The 19,116-nt window shown below is 42.0% G+C and overlaps 1 protein-coding gene across 1 annotated transcript in view; it reads left to right on the top strand.

Moving 5' to 3' along the window:
* MYPN (myopalladin) overlaps positions 1–19,116 on the top strand; it is a 91,607-nt gene that overhangs the window by 44,251 nt on the left and 28,240 nt on the right. The window contains exons 7-11 of the mRNA XM_044660316.1: positions 5,215–5,356; positions 5,933–5,956; positions 7,503–7,619; positions 8,428–8,800; positions 16,642–17,182. Coding sequence (XP_044516251.1) covers positions 5,215–5,356; positions 5,933–5,956; positions 7,503–7,619; positions 8,428–8,800; positions 16,642–17,182 — 1,197 coding nt within the window. The remainder of the gene's footprint in view (positions 1–5,214; positions 5,357–5,932; positions 5,957–7,502; positions 7,620–8,427; positions 8,801–16,641; positions 17,183–19,116) is intronic.

Below are 19,116 nucleotides of genomic sequence, written 5' to 3'. Positions count from 1 at the left end.
TTAGCGTCGCAACTTCTTAAAAATGGCTTCCGTATCAGCAAGTAGGTCTTACACTACACGCCATGTTCTTTTTTGGTTTTAAATTGTTCCCATGAGTCTCTAACACACACGCTATCCCAAGGTTCAATTTCAAATGAGCATTCATCCGTGCTGAGAGCAAACACCTTTGGACCTTCTTAAAGTTTCATCTCCTTTAATTTCCATTTTGGTTTTCACCCTCAGTATTTCTACAATTTTGAAGGTGAAGGTTGGGCCCCAAGGTCATGCCTGGAAAAGCACAAGTAAAAATCCATAACTCGATAAGGCCCATCATCACCAACCTACCCACCCACCGAGGGTTTTTTTCCGTACCACTGAAACTCTTTAAGCTAGCTCAAATAGTTGGGCGTAGTAATGAGTACAGGATTTTGGGTCAAGAGATCTGGGTTTGAATTCTGCCTCAGAAGCTTACCATGAAGCCATAGGCAGGTCATCTAACTTGTCAGGTTCCTCACCTATAAACAGTGAATCCTAGTTCTTGCCCCAGATTCTCAGAATCTTACCACAAATCTTAAAGTGGTCCATCACCATCACCATCTACAATGCGGGCAGGTTGCGATCTGGGTCAGTGGCAGATATGCCATAGGGGTGAAATCATTAAACAATGATTCACCCAGCAGGATTTAGGGCTAGTAATGGAGAAGAAAGCTTTGGCCTCTTGTCTTCTGGCAATTCACTTTAGGACTTTGGTGGGGAGACCTAGTATACACTCTTCCATTTTGAGGTGATTTTCCTCAAGGAAAACCCACCAGCAAGGCTTTTCAGAATTCTGATTTGAAAAGTAGCTCTTGGCAGAGCCAGATTGTATGGCCTGTGTCTTCCTCTCTGCAGAAAGCTTTCAGCTCCATAAATGGAGCACACACTACTCCTGCCCCGGTGCTAGTAAGGGCTGGCTCCCTGCCCCGGGATCTCAGCAGCAGTACACTTGCGTCAAGGAGGGCATAGCTGAGGTCAGTCACTGCCAATGTCATTAGCCACACATTTCTCTGACTCAGTCACTGATGACTGTGCTCATGTGTCCGTGAGCCATGGTAACAGACCCTTTTATGTAGGTTCATTTAGGCTATTCCTGTTCTGTCTTCTCACCTTGGATCCCAGCCTAACACTTCTCCCTCACTACCTGTTCTGTCCCACAACAATGGTTTGTTTATTTTCTCTGATACCAAGAAATCATCATTTGTATTTTTTTTCTTATTAACCTTCACCTTCTGTCTTAGAATCAATACTGTATTTTGGTTCCAAGGCAGAAGAGCGGTAAAGGGTTAGGCAATGGGAGTTAAGTGACTTGTCCAAGATCACACAGCTAGGAGATGTCTGAGGCTAGATTTGAACATAGGACCTCCCGTCTCTATGCCTGGCTCTCAATCTACTGAGCCACCTAGTTGCTTCCGATCATTTGAATGCTTTGTCGGTCTGTGGAACAGTTTTGCTTTTAAGCTCTGTATCATTATCCTTAGACCTTCTTGGGGTTAATGGGAATTGATAATATCATTTTAGAATTAGGGAGATCAAAGCACCCAGGGAGAGAATGAGTTGCCCAACGCTCCCCAGCAAATGGGTGCCGTGGGATGACTTCATCTTGGTTCAGGCCTGGACTGATAGGAATCATCTTTTAGGAGTAGCTGAAAGAGTTTTTAGATAGGGAGAGACCTCACCACCAGAGTAATTTGCTAATGGCCAACACTACAGTGGTGAGCATTTTTGTACGAAAAAAAGGGCCCGAAGCCTTCATGAGTGTGAGAAGCTGCTGATCAAATTAGAAGCTGTCCCCCTCCCGACTCCCACACCCACAGCAGCTGCTGCCCTGGCTCCAGCAGCTTCAGCAGTAATTTGAAGAGGGCTGGGGTAGAACAGGTGGAGGGAGGGAGAGGTAGAAGAACAGGTCTGTTATATAACCGCAGAGACAGGAAAACCCGGAACAACCAGGCTAGGGGGGTCTGAGCCAGAGCTCTACCACCCACGTGGCCACCCTGGGACCATTCTTCTTTCCGGACTAGTTTCTGCCCAGCATATACACCAATCGGTGGTAAAAGTGGAGCTAACAGATTCCCAGCTTTGGGTAGTCACTATGCCCCTGCCTTGCTAACAGGGACGTCCCAAATACGACAGAGGCATCCATAAAACATTTTCCGTTGCATAGAAGAAGGGTTCTAGCTCATCCTAGAACATTAGGAGAGCATGAAAAAAGGCACTGGCTTTGCTCCCCCTAAATCAGCTCTCATCCGATCCTTTGCCAAAGAGACTTCCCAGGGATTTCTGCCCTTTTCCCTCTTCATCTTCCTCCTCCCTTCCCCTATTTCATAGAGGAGAAAACTAAAGCTCAGAGTGACAAATGGAGACAATGAAATTCTACAGAGACCCTCCAAATGAAATCAATACGTATTCTAAAAATCAGTGACATCAATACAGGGACGGAGATGGAGTCGGGTGAGGAGGATAAACTGAAACATATTAAATATGGCCGAGGACTGAGGTAGCGAACGGAGAAACGAACACTAAATATGAAACCAGAACACTTAGGTTTTGGCAAATCTCTTCATTTCCTCACCTGTAAAATGAAGGGCTTGTATTCGAGGACAGCGAGGTCCTTTCCATGATCCGAAGAAACCAGAGGTCAAAGGCCTGGAGGCTACCAGAGAAGACTACTGACTAGATAGATAGCACATCTATTTGTCCTCATGAAGCAGCCTGGGAAGTAGTAGATATGGTGAGCATAAGAACATCACCGAAAAAAAAATGAAGCAAATTCTATCAATATCTGACAATTACTATTGTCCAAGTAAATTTAACTGATAAAAATCAGTTATTATCAGGAGATCAAAATTCTAGAAAATTACCTTAGCCAAGAAATAGGCTCTTCTTGCCAAGAAAAGAAATAAGGCGATCAAGAACGCCAATCCTGATCTGGAATGCAAACTCATTTGTGAACTCCTTAGGAGATGTAGGATAGAAGAGTATGAGCAAGATAAGCCCATAAAAGAGCAAGAAGAAGGGAAAACGGGGTAGAGAAAAAATGGGTAGAAGACCCAGATTATCCCAAAAGTAACAAAGCAAAGAGAACAAACCCCACAAATTACTTTAACAGATGATTCCCTCCAACAGGGACAGAAACACCACCATGTGTGGACTCTAATATCATAGCTTTAATGTACTTCATGAGAAAGTAGAACTTTCTTGCACAAAAGGAAAAGTTGGAGAAAAAACTGGACCAGCTGGAATATGCCCAAAGGAGAGGGTCTGGGTTGGAGGGGATACAATTTCAAGGACATTGAGGGAGAGACTGAGTTTCAGAATACCCAAAAAAAGGTATGATCTGACAAAATACTTGAATATGCCTACTTTCCCATCTCTAAAAAATTTCATGACAATCATCTGCATATTTATATATAAATTACACACACACACACACACACACACACACACACACACACACACACACACACACATATCAGAAGCTTCCTTGATAAAAGATCTAAGAAGGAGACAAGTAGGCAATTTTACAGCTGATAGCTACATCAAAACACACATTTATAAAGACATGGTTGCATGAACTGTGCACAGAATGCTAGATCCATCACTGTGCTGATGGCTTTTTTTTATATTTAAAAAATTAATTTGATAAAGCAAAATACTGCCTTAGAGCTTCTCTTTCAACAAGGTACCTCATTGGATCTGGCAGTGAATAGTCCTGGCTTGCCAATCAGAAAAGCTTAGGTTTGAATCTTGACTGCCATTTAGCTACCTGTGTGATCCTGTGTAAGTCACCTCACCACTGTGGGCCTCAGTTTCCTCATCTGTAAAAAAAAAGGACAGGTAGGACTAGATTACCTCTAAGTCTCCTTCTGGCTCTAAGTTTGTAACATTAGAATATGTTAAAATCATACAAAAGTTTTGAAAGTTGTAATAACAAAGATTATTTTCTTTTATGGCCCTTTAAAGGACAAAACAGGGGAAAAGGTATGATGACCACTGGGATTTGCCACTGTCTTTGAGGCTATTTAGCTTCAGAATTGAAATGGAAAAGAAATTCTCTGTAGATGATGAGTTCTCACAGATGCTTTTGTTTACAGGTGCCTTCACTTTGCTGGGTCCCACCTGGCTGGCGGGACTCTCTTTCTCATCCAACCCTCTTGTGTTTACTTGTTTATTTATCTGTTTATCACCCAGGAATTCAGGTCTGTGACCCCCAGAGACTTCAAATAGGGGTTTAATAAATGCTCATGCAATAGAGAAGGAAATTGAATTGGGTCTTGATTGCATTTGGGGAAATCTTCAATACATTTAATGCCACCAGATTTCTTCCCAAATCAAAGACTAATTGAAAAAGACAACTCTATGGCTCTGAAGTGAGACATATCCCATTCTCCAAAGAATTAGAGATACTGATTTCCTGAAAGGCAATAGATAGACAAATGGTGGGGAGGAAGAGGCCACCACATATTGCTATAAAAGAACAATGAGGGGCAGCTGGGTAGCTCAGTGGATTGAGAGCCAGGCCTAGAGACGGGAGGTCCTAGGTTCAAATCTGGCCTCAGACACTTCCCAGCTGTGTGACCCTGGGCAAGTCACTTGACCCCCCCATTGCCTACCCTTACCACTCTTCCACTAAGGAACTAATACACAGAAGTTAAGGGTTTAAAAAAAAAAAGAACAATGAAGAGTTCATGACCCAACAAGAGAGAGAGAGAGCATCCCAGGTGGTAAAATAGATAATTCAGACTATATTAAATAGGTTTTGTACAAACAGAACCAATGCAGCCAAAATTAGAGGAAAAACAATTTGTTTTAAGCACAAGGCTATATATACCACCTGATTAGAAACTGGAATCCTAAAAATCCTTAAGACATACAAAGTACATTTGTTGATGCTCACTATGATATTTTGCAGTTCTGAGAAGCCAAATCTCACACATGACCTTGAGAACAAAGGTGCTTACTATAAACAGAGTAGGTGATAAACCACAAAGCATTTCGTGTAAGGTAACATCACATTTTTAAAAGTACATATAAGTTAGGGGAAAAGAAAATATGGTGAACCCTAATGACTGTCTTTAAACACTTGGAACTGTGAAGATTTGGGAAAAGATCAAACATTACAAAAAATATATCTTCTGGCACTAGATTGCAGAAAAACTCATCAGTTCTTCCCTTTTGCAATATATTTTTCAACTACAGATGCTGCAAGATTTATCAGCTTCTGAGGGTCAACTAGTTGTTTTTGAATGCAGAGTGAAAGGGGCACCATCTCCCAAAGTGGATTGGTACAGAGAAGGGACATTGATAGAAGACTCTCCAGATTTTCGGATTCTACAGAAAAGTAAGTCGATTTTATTTGCTGCGTTTCATTTGTTGGATTTTTAGATTCTTTAATTCACCCCAGTTTTGAGCCGATAAATGTGCCGAAATACATTTAGACATTTGTTTCTGCTTATCAAAAATAACAGCAGCTGGATACAAATTCTTTACCATTCAGTTGCTTCCTTTCCTCTTCCAATCATCTTTATCGTCATTGCCATCTCCATATTTCTATCCCAAGCAAGATCTTGGGTGCACTAAAAAGGTATCCATGAGACAACGGCAAGCATAGTAGATGTCTCCAATTAAGGTTCTTGTTCAACTTACAAGGTACAATTTATTCCCGGTGGAATAAAATCAATTCCAAGGTCTATCACGATCTACCTATTCTTACTGTAGTCATTCTGACTGTCATTCTGTTCCTGCTGTCATTATCAATGTTCATTTCTTCTTTCTTAGCACTGGTTTACAGCTTACTAAAATCACTTCCAAAAATTGCACAGGGTGCATATAGAGTTCCCCAGGGAGTCTTAGGAGAAACTATAATACAGAAAAGTTAATTTTCTTAGTCATTTTTTTTTATTCTTTTCTTTTTTAGAACCAAGGTCCATGGCTGAACCAGGTAAGAGGTCATTTGAAGTTTCACCTCTCTCAGCCTGAGTTTCAATAAAGATAGTAACAGCACCTACCTGTTAGGGTTGTTGTGAGGATCAAATGTACATTTTTTTAAACTTAATTTTTAAAACTTAGATTTTTTTTAAAATGTCAAAATACTATGTCAATGTCAGCTATTGACTATTACGGCAGTTATCTCTACTGTGGCTTTCTTGATACCATAACTATATTTCCTTGAGAATCCTTTAGAATCAGTTATTGCTAACTGAGCTCAAGGCTGTGTTAGTAATACTGTTTCTTGAGGGAGCTCCCTACTTTGTGGCACTTTCATATATTAAGGGCTGGTCTTACAAGCAGAATGTTGTATACACTAAGAGATTTCTGGGGCTCTCTTAGAATCTCCCACACTCCACTTCCTGATTACAGACATTTCAAAATTAGATTTTTTTTCTCCCTTACATTGCGAATACCCCAAAGGAAGTATCCATTGTCTCAATAGTTATTTATACCATAATGTGATCATTTGTTATATCCCTTCCTGAAGACCCATTTTGATTGGTGGAGAGGGGAAGGAGAGATAACATGAATAAAATGTGGAGGGCCAAAGGACGGCTAAGTGATGCAGCAGATAGGCTGAAGTCAGGAAGACTTTAGTTCAAATCAGGTCTCAGACCCTTACTAGCTATGTGACCCCGAACACGTAACTTAACCCCATTTGCCTATAGCCCTTACCCTTCTGTCTTAGCTTTGTTTTTAAAAATAAAGCGTATGGACTAGATGGTTTCAAAGGGGTCTTCTAGCTCTCAATCTAGGATTCTACTTCGTGCTGTCTAGTCGTTTTCATCCTCTGTCAAAAAGAATTCTCTCGATTCAGTAACATGTAAAGAATTACTGTAGCATTCCAGAGGAATAACTGATTCACTCTTCTTTCCATCCAAAATATTCAAAGTGCTCTACTAGACAGAAAATAAAATTTGAAGAGGCTTAAAAATATGTATTTCTTTTCTCACTTTAAAATTGTGTCCTTTGGGAGAAAAAATTGCCTGAAGAATGATCTAGATCTCCAGGGTCCAGATGAGATGCCTCACAGTAGAGACTCTTCTGTTTGCTCCTATTAAGGTCTTCTAGTCATCTAGTCATCACATTTTTCACACAAGTGTACCCACATTTTCAGCTCTTGTGTGTTTGTGAGGTCTTACTTTTTTTTTTTATTGTTTAGTTATATTATTCACAATACAGACTTGCCTCACAGAATCCTAGGAAGTGAATATGGGAAATCATCTAGGCCAGCCCCTCTCCCCAATGCACAGGCAGTATTTTTTTAAAACGGAATTAGCTAGATTATGCAGCCAACCAGCCAATTTAGCCCAGCAACTGATTTGAAAAATTTTGTTCTCATTGCATTGATCAGTTGTTTGGTGGACTAAATTGGTAAGTTGGCTTCGCATCGTATAGGCGCAGCATCAGACCAGTCATTTCTGGTGTCCCCAAGAGCATGAACCCTTCCCACACTGCCTCTTATCAAGAACCACTCTCCTTTTTTGGTTTTCTAGAGGAGATTTGTACTCTGGTCATTGCCGAAGTATTCTCAGAAGATTCTGGGAATTTCACTTGTACAGCAAGCAACAAGTATGGCACAGTGTCGAGCATTGCACAGTTGACTGTGAGAGGTATGGGCTGATCCTAATGGCCTTTTCGCCTTAAAATGCCAGAGCAGATTAGGCAGCGACATGAAGTATCAATGTGGACATTCATGTTAGCCGTTCGTATGTGGCTGTGTTTGGTATCTTTCGTAAGTCACTGAATCATTGGGAAAGACATTCTTGGGACACATTCCAGTTATTGATATCCTCTCCCTCCTTACCGAGGATAAACTCCCATTCCAAATTCACCAGTTGTGCTCTCTTCTATTACGCACAAAAGGAGACTATCTGGTCTTACGTAAGCTATTCCTAAAATACTTCCCAAAATAGCACCCCCCCTTTTTTTTGCCACAGCATCATCACACTGTGTGCTTAGATTAAATTTCTAATCCTTTAAAGCCCCAGGGTTTCCTACATTCCTCTCTTCTGACAAGTGTTCTCCCATTTGCATGCCTACCTGGGAATATTTGAGACATAATGGCCTTTAGAGTGAAAGAACCTAGTTTTAACTCCACTTTGTCCCTTTCTCAACTTCTCAGGTTCTCATGAATAAAACAGGGATGCTAGGATACTGCCCACCTCCAAGGGTTATGGGGGGCTCAAAAAGAAATCAATATATAACGTACTCTGCTTCAGGCAATTTTTTGGAAAGTGCTATCCAAATGTAAGCTTTTCTAATTCTTCACTCTGTCCTCACTCTTCTACCAAAGTCTCCGTGTGTTATCATCCCCTTCTGGCCCCCCCAACCAGATCCACAAATCCTTGGGCTCACGTTCCGTATTTGTTCTTTTTAAAAAAGAATTGTATTTATTCCTTCTCATATTTGTTCTTTCAGGGGCTGAGGACCATAGCAATAATGTAGGTAACTACACGGCCAATTCCATGGGCAGCTCAACTGTGGTTGAAAACCAATCATCCCCACCTAACCCAGAACCGCGTTCCATGGAACAACCCCCCAAACCCAAACTTGAAGGGGTTCTGGTGAATCACAATGAGCCCAGATCCAGCTCTAGGATAGGCCTTCGAGTACACTTCAATTTACCTGAAGATGACAATACAAGCAGAACATCTGCTGAAGATGAAGCAGGGATTGCTGACCAGATGCAAACTGACCTTCTACAGGATCGCTTCAATGGACAGATAGCAAGGACACCGGAACCTTCGTCACCCATCAAAGAGCCCCCTCCTGTACTAGCTAAACCAAAACTGTAAGTAAAACGCCAAATGGGAAAACGCTTCCTCTCTCCGGCTTTCTTAAAATCCTGGGATGAGGACAGCTAGGTGGCTCAGTGGATAGTGCATCGGGCCAAGAGATGGGAGGCCCTGAATTCAAATCTGACCTCAGACACTTCCTAGCTGTGTGACCCTGAACAGGTTCACTTAATATTGCCTAGCCCTTTCTGCTCTTCTGCCTTGGAACCAATATACGGTACTGATTCTAAGATGGAAGGCAAGGTTTAAAAAAAAACAAACAAACCCTGGGGACAGAAAAGAGCTTTCTAGATCATCTAGTCTATTCTTTTGCCTCCAAACAACTGTCATACCTAAATTCTGAGGTCCTAGTTATATGATTTTTTAAAAAATGTTTTTACGGTGGAAGGCCCCAGGACAGAAATTTCTATCACTTTTCTATAAAGTACATCCTAAGTGTTTAACAACTTCTTTTGGTCTGGAGCAACTCCTGCCCTGTGCTCTCCTCCTTGTTATAGTTTAAGCTCTTAAGGAAACACAGACAAGTTGCCCAGCTTTTTTCTTAATATTTCCTTTCTCTCCCTGAATGTACTGTGGTAACATTAAGTTCCCTATATGTGGAACAGTATTTTCTTTTGATTAAAAAAAAATTTTAATTTTTTCCATGGTTACATGATTCAGGTTTTCTCCTTACCCTCCCAGAGCTGACAAGCAATTCTACTGGGTTATGCACTTGAACCCTATATGGTACAGTATTAAAGGCTTCAGAGAGTTATATTTTAGAGGCAAGCCAGGATTTTAGATCTGAGATATTTCAAAGGGATATATGACAAGAAAGGATCCCAAGAGTACCCTTGAGGAAAAGGAATTAGTGGGCAGCTGGGTAGCTCAGGAGAGTGAGAACCAGGCCTAGAGACAGGAGGTCCTAGGTTCAAATCTGGCCTCAGACACTTCCCAGTTGTGTGACCCTGGGCAAGTCACTTAACCCCCATTGCCTATCCCTTCAAGATGGAAGGTAAGGGTTTTAAAAAAAAAAAAAAAAACAGAAACAAAAAAAAAAAAAGAAAAGGAATTATTCATGGGGAGGCTCAGTATTTCTGCTTTTGGTCTTATCTACTTCCACACCTAGTTATCACTGCGATATTCAATACTGGATGGGGATTTTGGAAGAGAGCTCTAATACCTCCTCTTATCATCCAAGTTCTAGATTTTAGGAGGACTGACATTAAAATCAAAACTAGGCAAAGCTTACAAGGGCAGCAAATTTTCTTCAGATTCTGTTATTTCCCCCTTTTTACATTCTCCTTCCCTTTAACATCACAAACTTCCTATGTTTCCATTGATAGCATCCCATCTAGGAAATGCTGAGACTTTCCTCATTTTGTCCCACAAAATGTAACTGCCTAACATCCTATTCCCTGGGAATTTTGCCCAAAAAGAAACTGTCTAACTTGATAAAGTGCTCATAACCACAGCACTAAGGACAAATAATTGATATTTGTGTGTGTGTGTGTGTGTGTGTGTGTGTGTGTGTATACCCCTCCCAAATAATGGAGTCAACAGTGCTTTCGATGTTATAACAAAAGGTCTTAGTAATATTAAAATTTAAAGCATCGAGAGCAATAGTAGAAGACAAGAAAACCTTTCCTAGTAACTCTCAAAATAAACCATACAAATGGTGGCCACCTACTTACAAATAAGGGAAGGAAAGAGAAGAAAATAAGCATTTACATTGTACCTATCACGTTCCAGGCACTGTGCTAAGTGCTTTACAAATATTATCTCATTTGATCCTCACAACAATCTTGGGTGGTGTTAGGTGCTACTATTATCCCCATTTTACAGATGAGGAAACTGAGGCAAACAGGATAAATGACTTGCCCAGGATCATATAGCTAATAAGTATCTAAGATTGGCCTAGAAGTCAGGACTTTCTAACTCTAGGTCCAGTAGTCTATCCACTGCCCTATCTAGCTGCCTGGAATCAGTATATTTCTAAAATCAGAGTTCTGCTACTCCTCTTATTCTTGGGAGGAAGGGAATAAGAAATAGCAATAATAACAATTATACTCTGCATATCCAAACATGATGCTGCCAAGCCATCCCCAGTTTTTAATGGTTTTGGTGTTTTCACTACACTTTTTTCTTCACTCTCTTACACGGCTTCCTTAGGACCAAAAGATCACATTTGCAATTGCTACAATTACAGGGGTAGTCGATAGCCGTGAAACAATTCTTCCATGTGAAGCTAGTATGAAAGGGCATTAAGAACACGAGTCCTTTAGTCTCCTTGGCCTAATTAACCTTGTGTTCTAACCTAGCTAACTAGTCCGGATGAATTTCACATGGAACCTGCATGAATTCTAAACCAGAAACGTTTACTATGCATCACTTTTGACCCCTCTAAAATCTCTAATACAGTGAGGTAAGGACTAAGGTGCCTTTTGAAAGGAAACAAAGAATAGACCCAGGAACCACAGAATTGAACTTTCATTTGAAAGGAGCCAAAAGAGAATTGAAACATTTACCACTAAAAGTCTCTTATTTATCTCTTTCTAAAAGCCCCCCCGTCTACATTTCCATAATATTTCTTCCACAATAACGTGGGGGAAAAAAATCTCAGCAATATCAGCAGAGAGAAATTTTACCAAGACTGAAATCTGAATAAGACCTAAGACTGTTCCCTAGTAAAAAACAAACAAACAAACAAACAAAAAAGCAACAACCAACCCTTTATATGGAAGATCAGTTAAAAATGTAATCTATGGAGTATTGCCCAGTTGCCAAAATGATGAAATCTATTAACAGTAAGAAGTTAAAAGCAGTCACACTCCTAGAACGAATATGCTCCTCCCAAAATAGGAAAAAGAATTCACTGACCCAGGAATGCTGGCTGGGGATCCAAGAGACCTGGGCTCAACTCCTAGATCTTTGATATGTGGCCTTGGGCTTTCGAATCATTAAAACTCAGAGGACTCGAGTTTCCTTATCTATAAAATGAGGAAGAAGAATTAGCTGATATTTCTGGTCCCTTCTAGCTCTGAAGTTTTATTATCCCCAAGGTTAATTCTTGTCAATTCTTAGTGCCTGAATGCTTCATGAATGGACAATCATTCCTGTAACACACAATCTCTCTTAGCTGGCAATGAATAGAAACCAGAAGGTGCCTCTTTTTCGGAGCCCTTTTCTGTGTGGTGAAGGATAGATCTAATGAGCATACTGGAAAAAGAAGGAGTGAATTGTGGGGCGTCTTAGGTTTTTTGGAATTAGAAAGCATTCGGCTAGTCTTGGTGTTGAGATTCCAGAGGGGTTAGGGAGTAATGTGTGTTCTGAACTCAATGTATTTGCCCAGGTATTGTTGTCCTCTGGCCTGCCAGAAATTTATACTCCTGACCTATTTATGCACCTACAGTTTGAAGCACCATCCATTCTTCTACAAAAAAGTAACTCTCTGGGGAGAAAAGTCATTGTTGGTTTATTATCCAACAACTGTGAAAAAGCTATTCTCATTCAGAGACTTATGTGTTTCCTCTGTTTCCTATAAATGAAGAATGTATCCCCTCTTCCCTCACAGGGATAAGGAAAGCAAGTCTAAAATCCAATTGGTAAATGTTCTTAGTTCCTAAGAGATGAAAAATATGCATTTGAGGAAATGGAAAAAATAAGCGTAAAAATTACCACCTTTTTACTGATCTAAAAAAGGAAGCACCTTGAATATGAGGCAGAATTAGAATGAAAGAAAGATTCCTTTCCCTTCGGGACTCCTTTTTAATTTTCATCCATTTGTAGCTAAGTTCTTTCCATCCTAGAGCCTGGGGAATGGGAGGGATATGAAAAGGTGGGGAAAGGAGCTAGTTTCCACACTGCCAAGAAGAGGATCTCTACAATCATAACTAGTGGCTATTGTAAGGTGGAAATGTCAGCACCATCTCTATTAGCTGAGCAAAGTTCCAAATGGCCTTGCAAATAGGAGCAAATATCTTCTGGATCTTTCCCATACTTACCAATGTCTCAACAATGCTGTATCAGTTCAGAATGAGAATCAGTGACTGAAGAAGTAAAATGTCAGGGTTGTCCATCATATTTCCATTTAAGTTCTTGCCCACAAGCTGATTTCTGTCAGGCCTTATTCAAGATTTTTTCAGGACCCAGGCTTATGGACTCCCAGTGGCATGCTCCAAAATCGAGTTTATAGAAGAAATAAAACCCCGTGATCTTTAGTTATTAATTTTTTGTTCCATTTTGAATTCCAAGCTATCTCTCTCCCTCCCAATCCTACACTAAAAAAGGCCAATATTTGATGCAAATAGGTAGACAAATAGATAGATAAATAGGTAGATAGGTAGATAGATAAAACATACACATATATGTAAAACTATACAATACATACTTCCATATATCAGTTCTTTCTCTGGAGGTGGAGAGCATCTTCTTTCATAGGTCCTTTGTAGTTGATTTGAATATTCAGATTAGTTATTCACAGTTACCCTTTGAACAGTATTGCTCTTACTGCTCTTCCCTGTAAACACCTTCGCTTGGCTCTGCTTGTTTCACTCTTCATTATTTCATGCAAGTCTTTCCATGTTTTTCTAAAATTAAACTGCTCATCATTTCTTACAGCTTATAGGCATTCCATCACAATCATATACCATGACTCGTGCAACCATGCCCCAACTGATGGGCATGATGATGATCTCAATTTCTAGAGCTGCTAGAAATATTTTTAGAACATATAGGTTCTTTCCCTTTTTCTGTCATCACCTTGGGAAACAGATGGTATTACTGGGTCAAAGGGTATATATATATAGGTTTGTAACTCTTCAGGCATAATTCCAGATTGCTCTTCAAAAATGGCTGGATCCATCATCATTCTACCAACAGTGTATTAGTGTCCTCATTTTTTCCACATCCCCTCCAATATTTGTCATTTTCTCCTATCATTTTAGCCAATCCAAATAGGTGTGAGATGGTGTCACGATGTTGTTTTAATTTGCATTTCTCTAATTAATAACGATCTACAGCACTTTCCCCCTATGTATAGGTTTGATTTCTTCTTCCAAAAACTGCCTTTTCATATCCTTTGACCATTTATCAATTGGGGAATTGGCTTATAACCTCATAATCTTTATCAAGTTATCTCCTATCAATCAATCAACAAGACTTCATTAAGTGCCTTTTATGCTCAAGACACTGTCCTAGACACAGTGACTCCAGGAGCTGCCCTGCATTGCGTGTGAAACAGATTACCCCTGATTAAGGATGGCTTGTTTTGAATAGGTTGTCCTGAAATCATGTCATCACTAGACATGGTTTTGTATCATTAATATAGTCATTCTTAAAATAGGTTGCTCCAGAAATAGCAGCCAGCCCCTCCTAAATTTTAACTAAAGGTTAGGTTAGGTTAACAGTTACTAGTAACTCTTCTCACAAAATTTCTGATTCTACTTTAGTCTTTATTCATTTGGGCTACTTATATTCATTTTAAAAATCCCTTACCTTCTGTCTTAGTATCAATTTTAAGATATAAGAGCAGGGGCAGCTGGGTAGCTCAGTGGAGTGAGAGTCAGGCCTAGAGACAGGAGGTCCTAGGTTCAAATCCAGCCTCAGACACTTCCCAGCTGTGTGACCCTGGGCAAGTCACCTTACCCCCATTGCCCACCCTTACCATTCTTCCACCAAGGAGCCAATACACAGAAGTTAAGGGTTAAAAAAAAAAAGATATAAGAGTAGTAGGTCTAAGCAATGGGGGTTAAGTAGTCTGCCCAGGTCACACAGCTAGGAAGTATCCAGATTTGAACACATGTCCACTCAACTCCACGCATTATCCACTGTGCTACCTAGCTAGCTGTCTATGCTTATATTCATAGGGACACTTTTGCCTTTTCAAATGTATAAGTTATCAGATAATAATAACCTCTTTTCCCTAGAATTTCAAAGGTGCTTAAAAGAGAACAAATTGGATTCAAAATTCTGATTTGACATGATTTCAAGTAATGAATTTGGTATCTAAGTCACTAAAGGTTAAAAAAAAAAAAGGCTATGCCATTTGGGGCTTAGGTGAAATGAACCAAATTCAAGCACTTGTACATTAGTTTACATTAACCAAAAACAGATTAGGGATAAATTAAACATCAGCAATAAAAGTAAAGTCATCTAAACAAATTGTCATACGATGTTATTGCCCATTCTATGTCCCCTCCCCCCTTTTTTTCCAGCAAGGGATTATCCAAGATTAAAAGTCAGGCAGTCCCATTTAGAAAGTTTGAACTGAGGTAAGAAGAAACAAATAGAAACAGGATCAGTCTTACACAGTAGTAGGATAAGCAGGTGCCTATGTGAAATAATTCAGGGTTATCAGAAGGTTCTCTGTCACCTGTCAAATACCTCCTACACATAATGGATATTGAAGTCTATCCTTAAAATGTCATTCGGTTAGTTTAAAGGCTTTGATCCCTGTTAGAGTAAAAATGCCCTTGGGAGGGAGTAATTTTTTATGGTATAAGCACTCATTTGTAGCTGAGCGTGATCAACTTTCTGCCACTTTCTTAAGAATAAGTGATGAAGAAAAGGAAGAAATTATGATAGGACTGGGTGCCTGAAGTCAGTGGGGAGGAGAGAACCCACTAATGGACTCAGAACTAGAAGACATGGGGTACTTCAGAGAAACCACCAAATTCCCAATTTAGCCTACAGCTGATCTTGCACAAAAAAATCGAGACTTGGGCTTATCTACCACATCTTTGAAACTTTAAAAAATCTTACTGTCTCGTAATCCAGAGTAAGTCACGACTCTAAGGCAGACATCCTGGCAATTGGAGTTCAGTGACTTACCCAGGGTCACACAGCTATGAAGTGTCTGAGATCAGATTTGAAGAGCTCCTCCTTCTAGACTTGACACTCTATCTATCCATATGCTTAGCTGCCCCTGTCTTCGAAATTAGGACATAATGAAGCCATTCGTTTTTATTTTATCCTGATATTCTCAGAAAAAAATGTACCAAAGAGTGATTTATAGGCAGTTTCCAAATTAAAATGTCTTAAAGCAGGAAAGATCCTAAGATTTTTAATTAAAAACATGGTTCCATTGTAAATCTAGTGGAGAAACTCTGGATTTTGTTGAGTTGATTTTCAATACAGCAGCTCCAGTGATAACTGACTTTTTCCTATAAGTGATGAAGGCAATGCGGTAGAATTACAGGGTAGAAAGGAAATAGAGTCATTTGTGTTGGGAGAACATCCTGGGCTTTATTCCATGCAATTACTAGGTGCATATTTCAGTAAAGGAAGCCGTGCAGCCAGGAGTGGGGGAGTCAAGCCCGCCCTTCACAACCCTGAAGATGCAGAAGGAACAAATGCAGAGACAGAGGGAGGGAAAGGGGAGACGGAGGATTCACGTTGGTTCTTGTAACAAAGCTGCACAAGTGGGATGGATTGGGATCCTCCCCGCGGGTGTGGACTCAGCCTCTAAGTACACCACCTGTTCTGGGAAGTGCCCAGAAGGCAGCGTGCTGGGTGTGCTCTCCTGAGGGCGTCTCACGCATCTGTCACGGAGTCTCTAAGGCTGCTCCGAGCACCGCTTGGGTGGTAGGGGGCGGTGTCGGAGGAGTCTCTATCCAGGCCGGATCAGTTTCCTCTGAGGCCATCCTCGGAAGGATACTTGGCAGACAACTATGAGACTACTAGTATTCCCTTTTCAATTTTGTAGGGGGAAAAAAAAAGCCCAGCTAAGGGAGGCTGGGCAGAGGCTTAACAGTGTGAGCCGAGCCGCTGTGGGTCTCGCCACCCAGAGCACGTGCCCAAGTGTCCTGGAGCGATGGTGACCTTTTCTTTCTCTCTCGCCCTTCTGTTTTGTTTGCAGTGATTCCAGTCAATTACAGCAGCTTCACAACCAGGTTTTAATGGAGCAGCAGCAGCTGCAATTCCTACCTTCCACATCTCCAAAGGAGTTTTCTTTTAACCCAAGCACGACAAACTCCCCTGCCGCGCAGATGAAGGCCCCTCGGTCCCAGACATTTACTTACACGCGGCCTAAACAGTTCTTCCCGTCTCAGCCCACTTCCAGCCCTTCGGGCTCTCCCTTCAGCAGCGGCCCTCAAGCCATCCAGAGGACGGCGAGTAAAGAAAACCTGTTGGGTTCGCATTCCTCTGGGCAAACGAGGCCTCTGGGGAGCTTTTCCAACCAGAATGAACTCCCCTTTCCGGCAGAATCCCCACAGTCCCCACCCCCGTTCTCGGTCTCCAGTGGGAACCAGTTTCAGCCCCGTTGTGTGTCCCCAACTACCACTGTGTCTCCCACGGGCAGGATCCAAAACCCCGTGGCCTTCCTCAGTGCGGTCCTGCCTTCCCTGCCAGCCGTGCCCCCCACCAATGCCATGGGGCTGCCTCGGAGTGCGCCGTCAGCGTGAGTAGGACGGCCTCGGGGAGGCGTGGGGGAGGAGTGGCTGATGGGAGTGCTGAGCTGCCTGTCCGGCCTTCTGGGGATTCGGGGAGCGAGCGGAGGGCTAGGTGGGGCCCGGCCCCGCCGCGCCCCACCGTCAACGGCCAGAAAAAGTGATTTCTAGGGCATCGCACCCCACAGCTACCACGTCTAGTTAGGGGGCTGGGTCCGGCAGCTCCGCCCAGCAGGAGGTTAGGGCCATTTTTTAAGTGAGATTTCAGCCGCCCCAGGTGACCCCGACTTCGGAGGGAGCCCTAGAAGGCTGCCAGCCCGGTGCGATAGACGGGGAGGAGAGGCCACATTCATAACTCCGCCCTTCGCGGCCTCTCATTGGGCGCCTCAGCACTGGGGGGGGGCTCTCTCCTCATTGGCTGAGATTGGGGGCGTGACCTACAGAAGAACCGGCCCCCTCAGAGTCTCTGCTCGAGGGGCTGCTGGTTCAGAGGATCCAGGAGCTTCTCTTTCTACCTCCCGCCACTGGGATTCTTAGACCGAGGAGAATTGGGTTCCCCCGACAGGGCGGGACTCCTCTCCAATGAGGGGAGAGGTTCCGCCTTTCCCGGGTCTCGGCTTGGGCTGGAACCATCCTTCCTTTATTCAATATCAGACAACTTCTATAAAGTGGCCGCTGTGTGCCAAGAGGCCGCTAGGTGGCGCCACAGTCCATAGAGCGCCGGGTCTGGAGTCTGCAAAACGAGTTCAAATCCGTCCTTTGACACTCATTGTGGGATCCTGAGCAAGCCACTTAGCCCTGCTTGCCTCAGTTTCCTTATCTGTAAAATGACCTGGAGAAGGAAACAGCAAACCACTCCAGTATCTTTGTCAAGGAAACTCCAAATAGGGCCATCGAGTCAGACACAACTAAACAACAACTCTGCAGGCACCTGAGCTAGGCAAGTGCTGGGGCTACCAAAAGAGGCCAAAGCCAGTGCCTGCCCTCAAGGAGCTCACAATCTAAAGCGAGAAACAACCTGCAAAGAAGCTTTGTACAAGATAAATAGGAACCACCAGAGAAGGCACTGGCCTTAAGGGTGAGGGAAGGCTTCCTGTAGGAGGTGGTCTCTACCACCACTTCCCAAAGCAGTCTGGTTTTACTCCCTTTTAATCTCTTGTTTCTGTCCCTGCCCAATCTACAAATACCCTTCCAGTGTCCAAAGGAAGTCCAGGGTGAAAGGGAAATTCCCTGACCTAGAAGAGTGCAAAGATTAGGAAACTGGACACATCAATTAATTGTTCATTTGTTTTTAAAAGCACTTACTTTGGAATCACTCCACCATCATTCATTGTATAGAACTAGGACCTCTGCAAAGTGAAATAATTTCATAAATACTCATTGAATGAATGAGTGATCGAATAAATTAATAAGCATTTATTAAGTGCCAAGTATGTATCATATACCAGGGATCCAGAATACAAACACGATACTGAATTTACATTTTATAATGAGAATGATTGTGGATACAAAGAAGTCAGTTTATTCCAAATAAATACAAGGTAATTTTAGGAAGGAGAAACTTGCAGCTGTTATTTGTCCATTTTTGAAGAAAAAGAGTGTTGGGGTCAGGGTAAGACCTGCTGGGTAAGGTGCTAAGCTGTGGCTGATCAATATACAAGAATCCAATACTAGCTCAAATCTAGCTGCCAGGGGGATTAGGAAAGGGATGGGGTGGGGGTTGCATCTAGATAGAGACCCAATGGCTAGGAGGTCCTGGGTTCAAATTTGCCCTCAGACATTTCCTAGTTGTATGACCCTGAGCAAATCACTCAACCCCCATTGCCTAACCCTTACCACTCTTCTGCCTTGGAACCAATATAGCATTGATTCTCAGCCAGAGGGTACAGGGAAAGAAAGAAAGAAAGAAAGAAAGAAAGAAAGAAAGAAAGAAAAAAAGAAAG

This window comes from Gracilinanus agilis, chromosome 2 (genome assembly GCF_016433145.1).
Source record: "Gracilinanus agilis isolate LMUSP501 chromosome 2, AgileGrace, whole genome shotgun sequence".
Classification (NCBI taxonomy): Eukaryota; Metazoa; Chordata; class Mammalia; order Didelphimorphia; family Didelphidae; genus Gracilinanus; species Gracilinanus agilis.
Note: the sequence above shows the minus strand (reverse complement) of the source record. Positions and strands in the feature narration are given on the sequence as shown.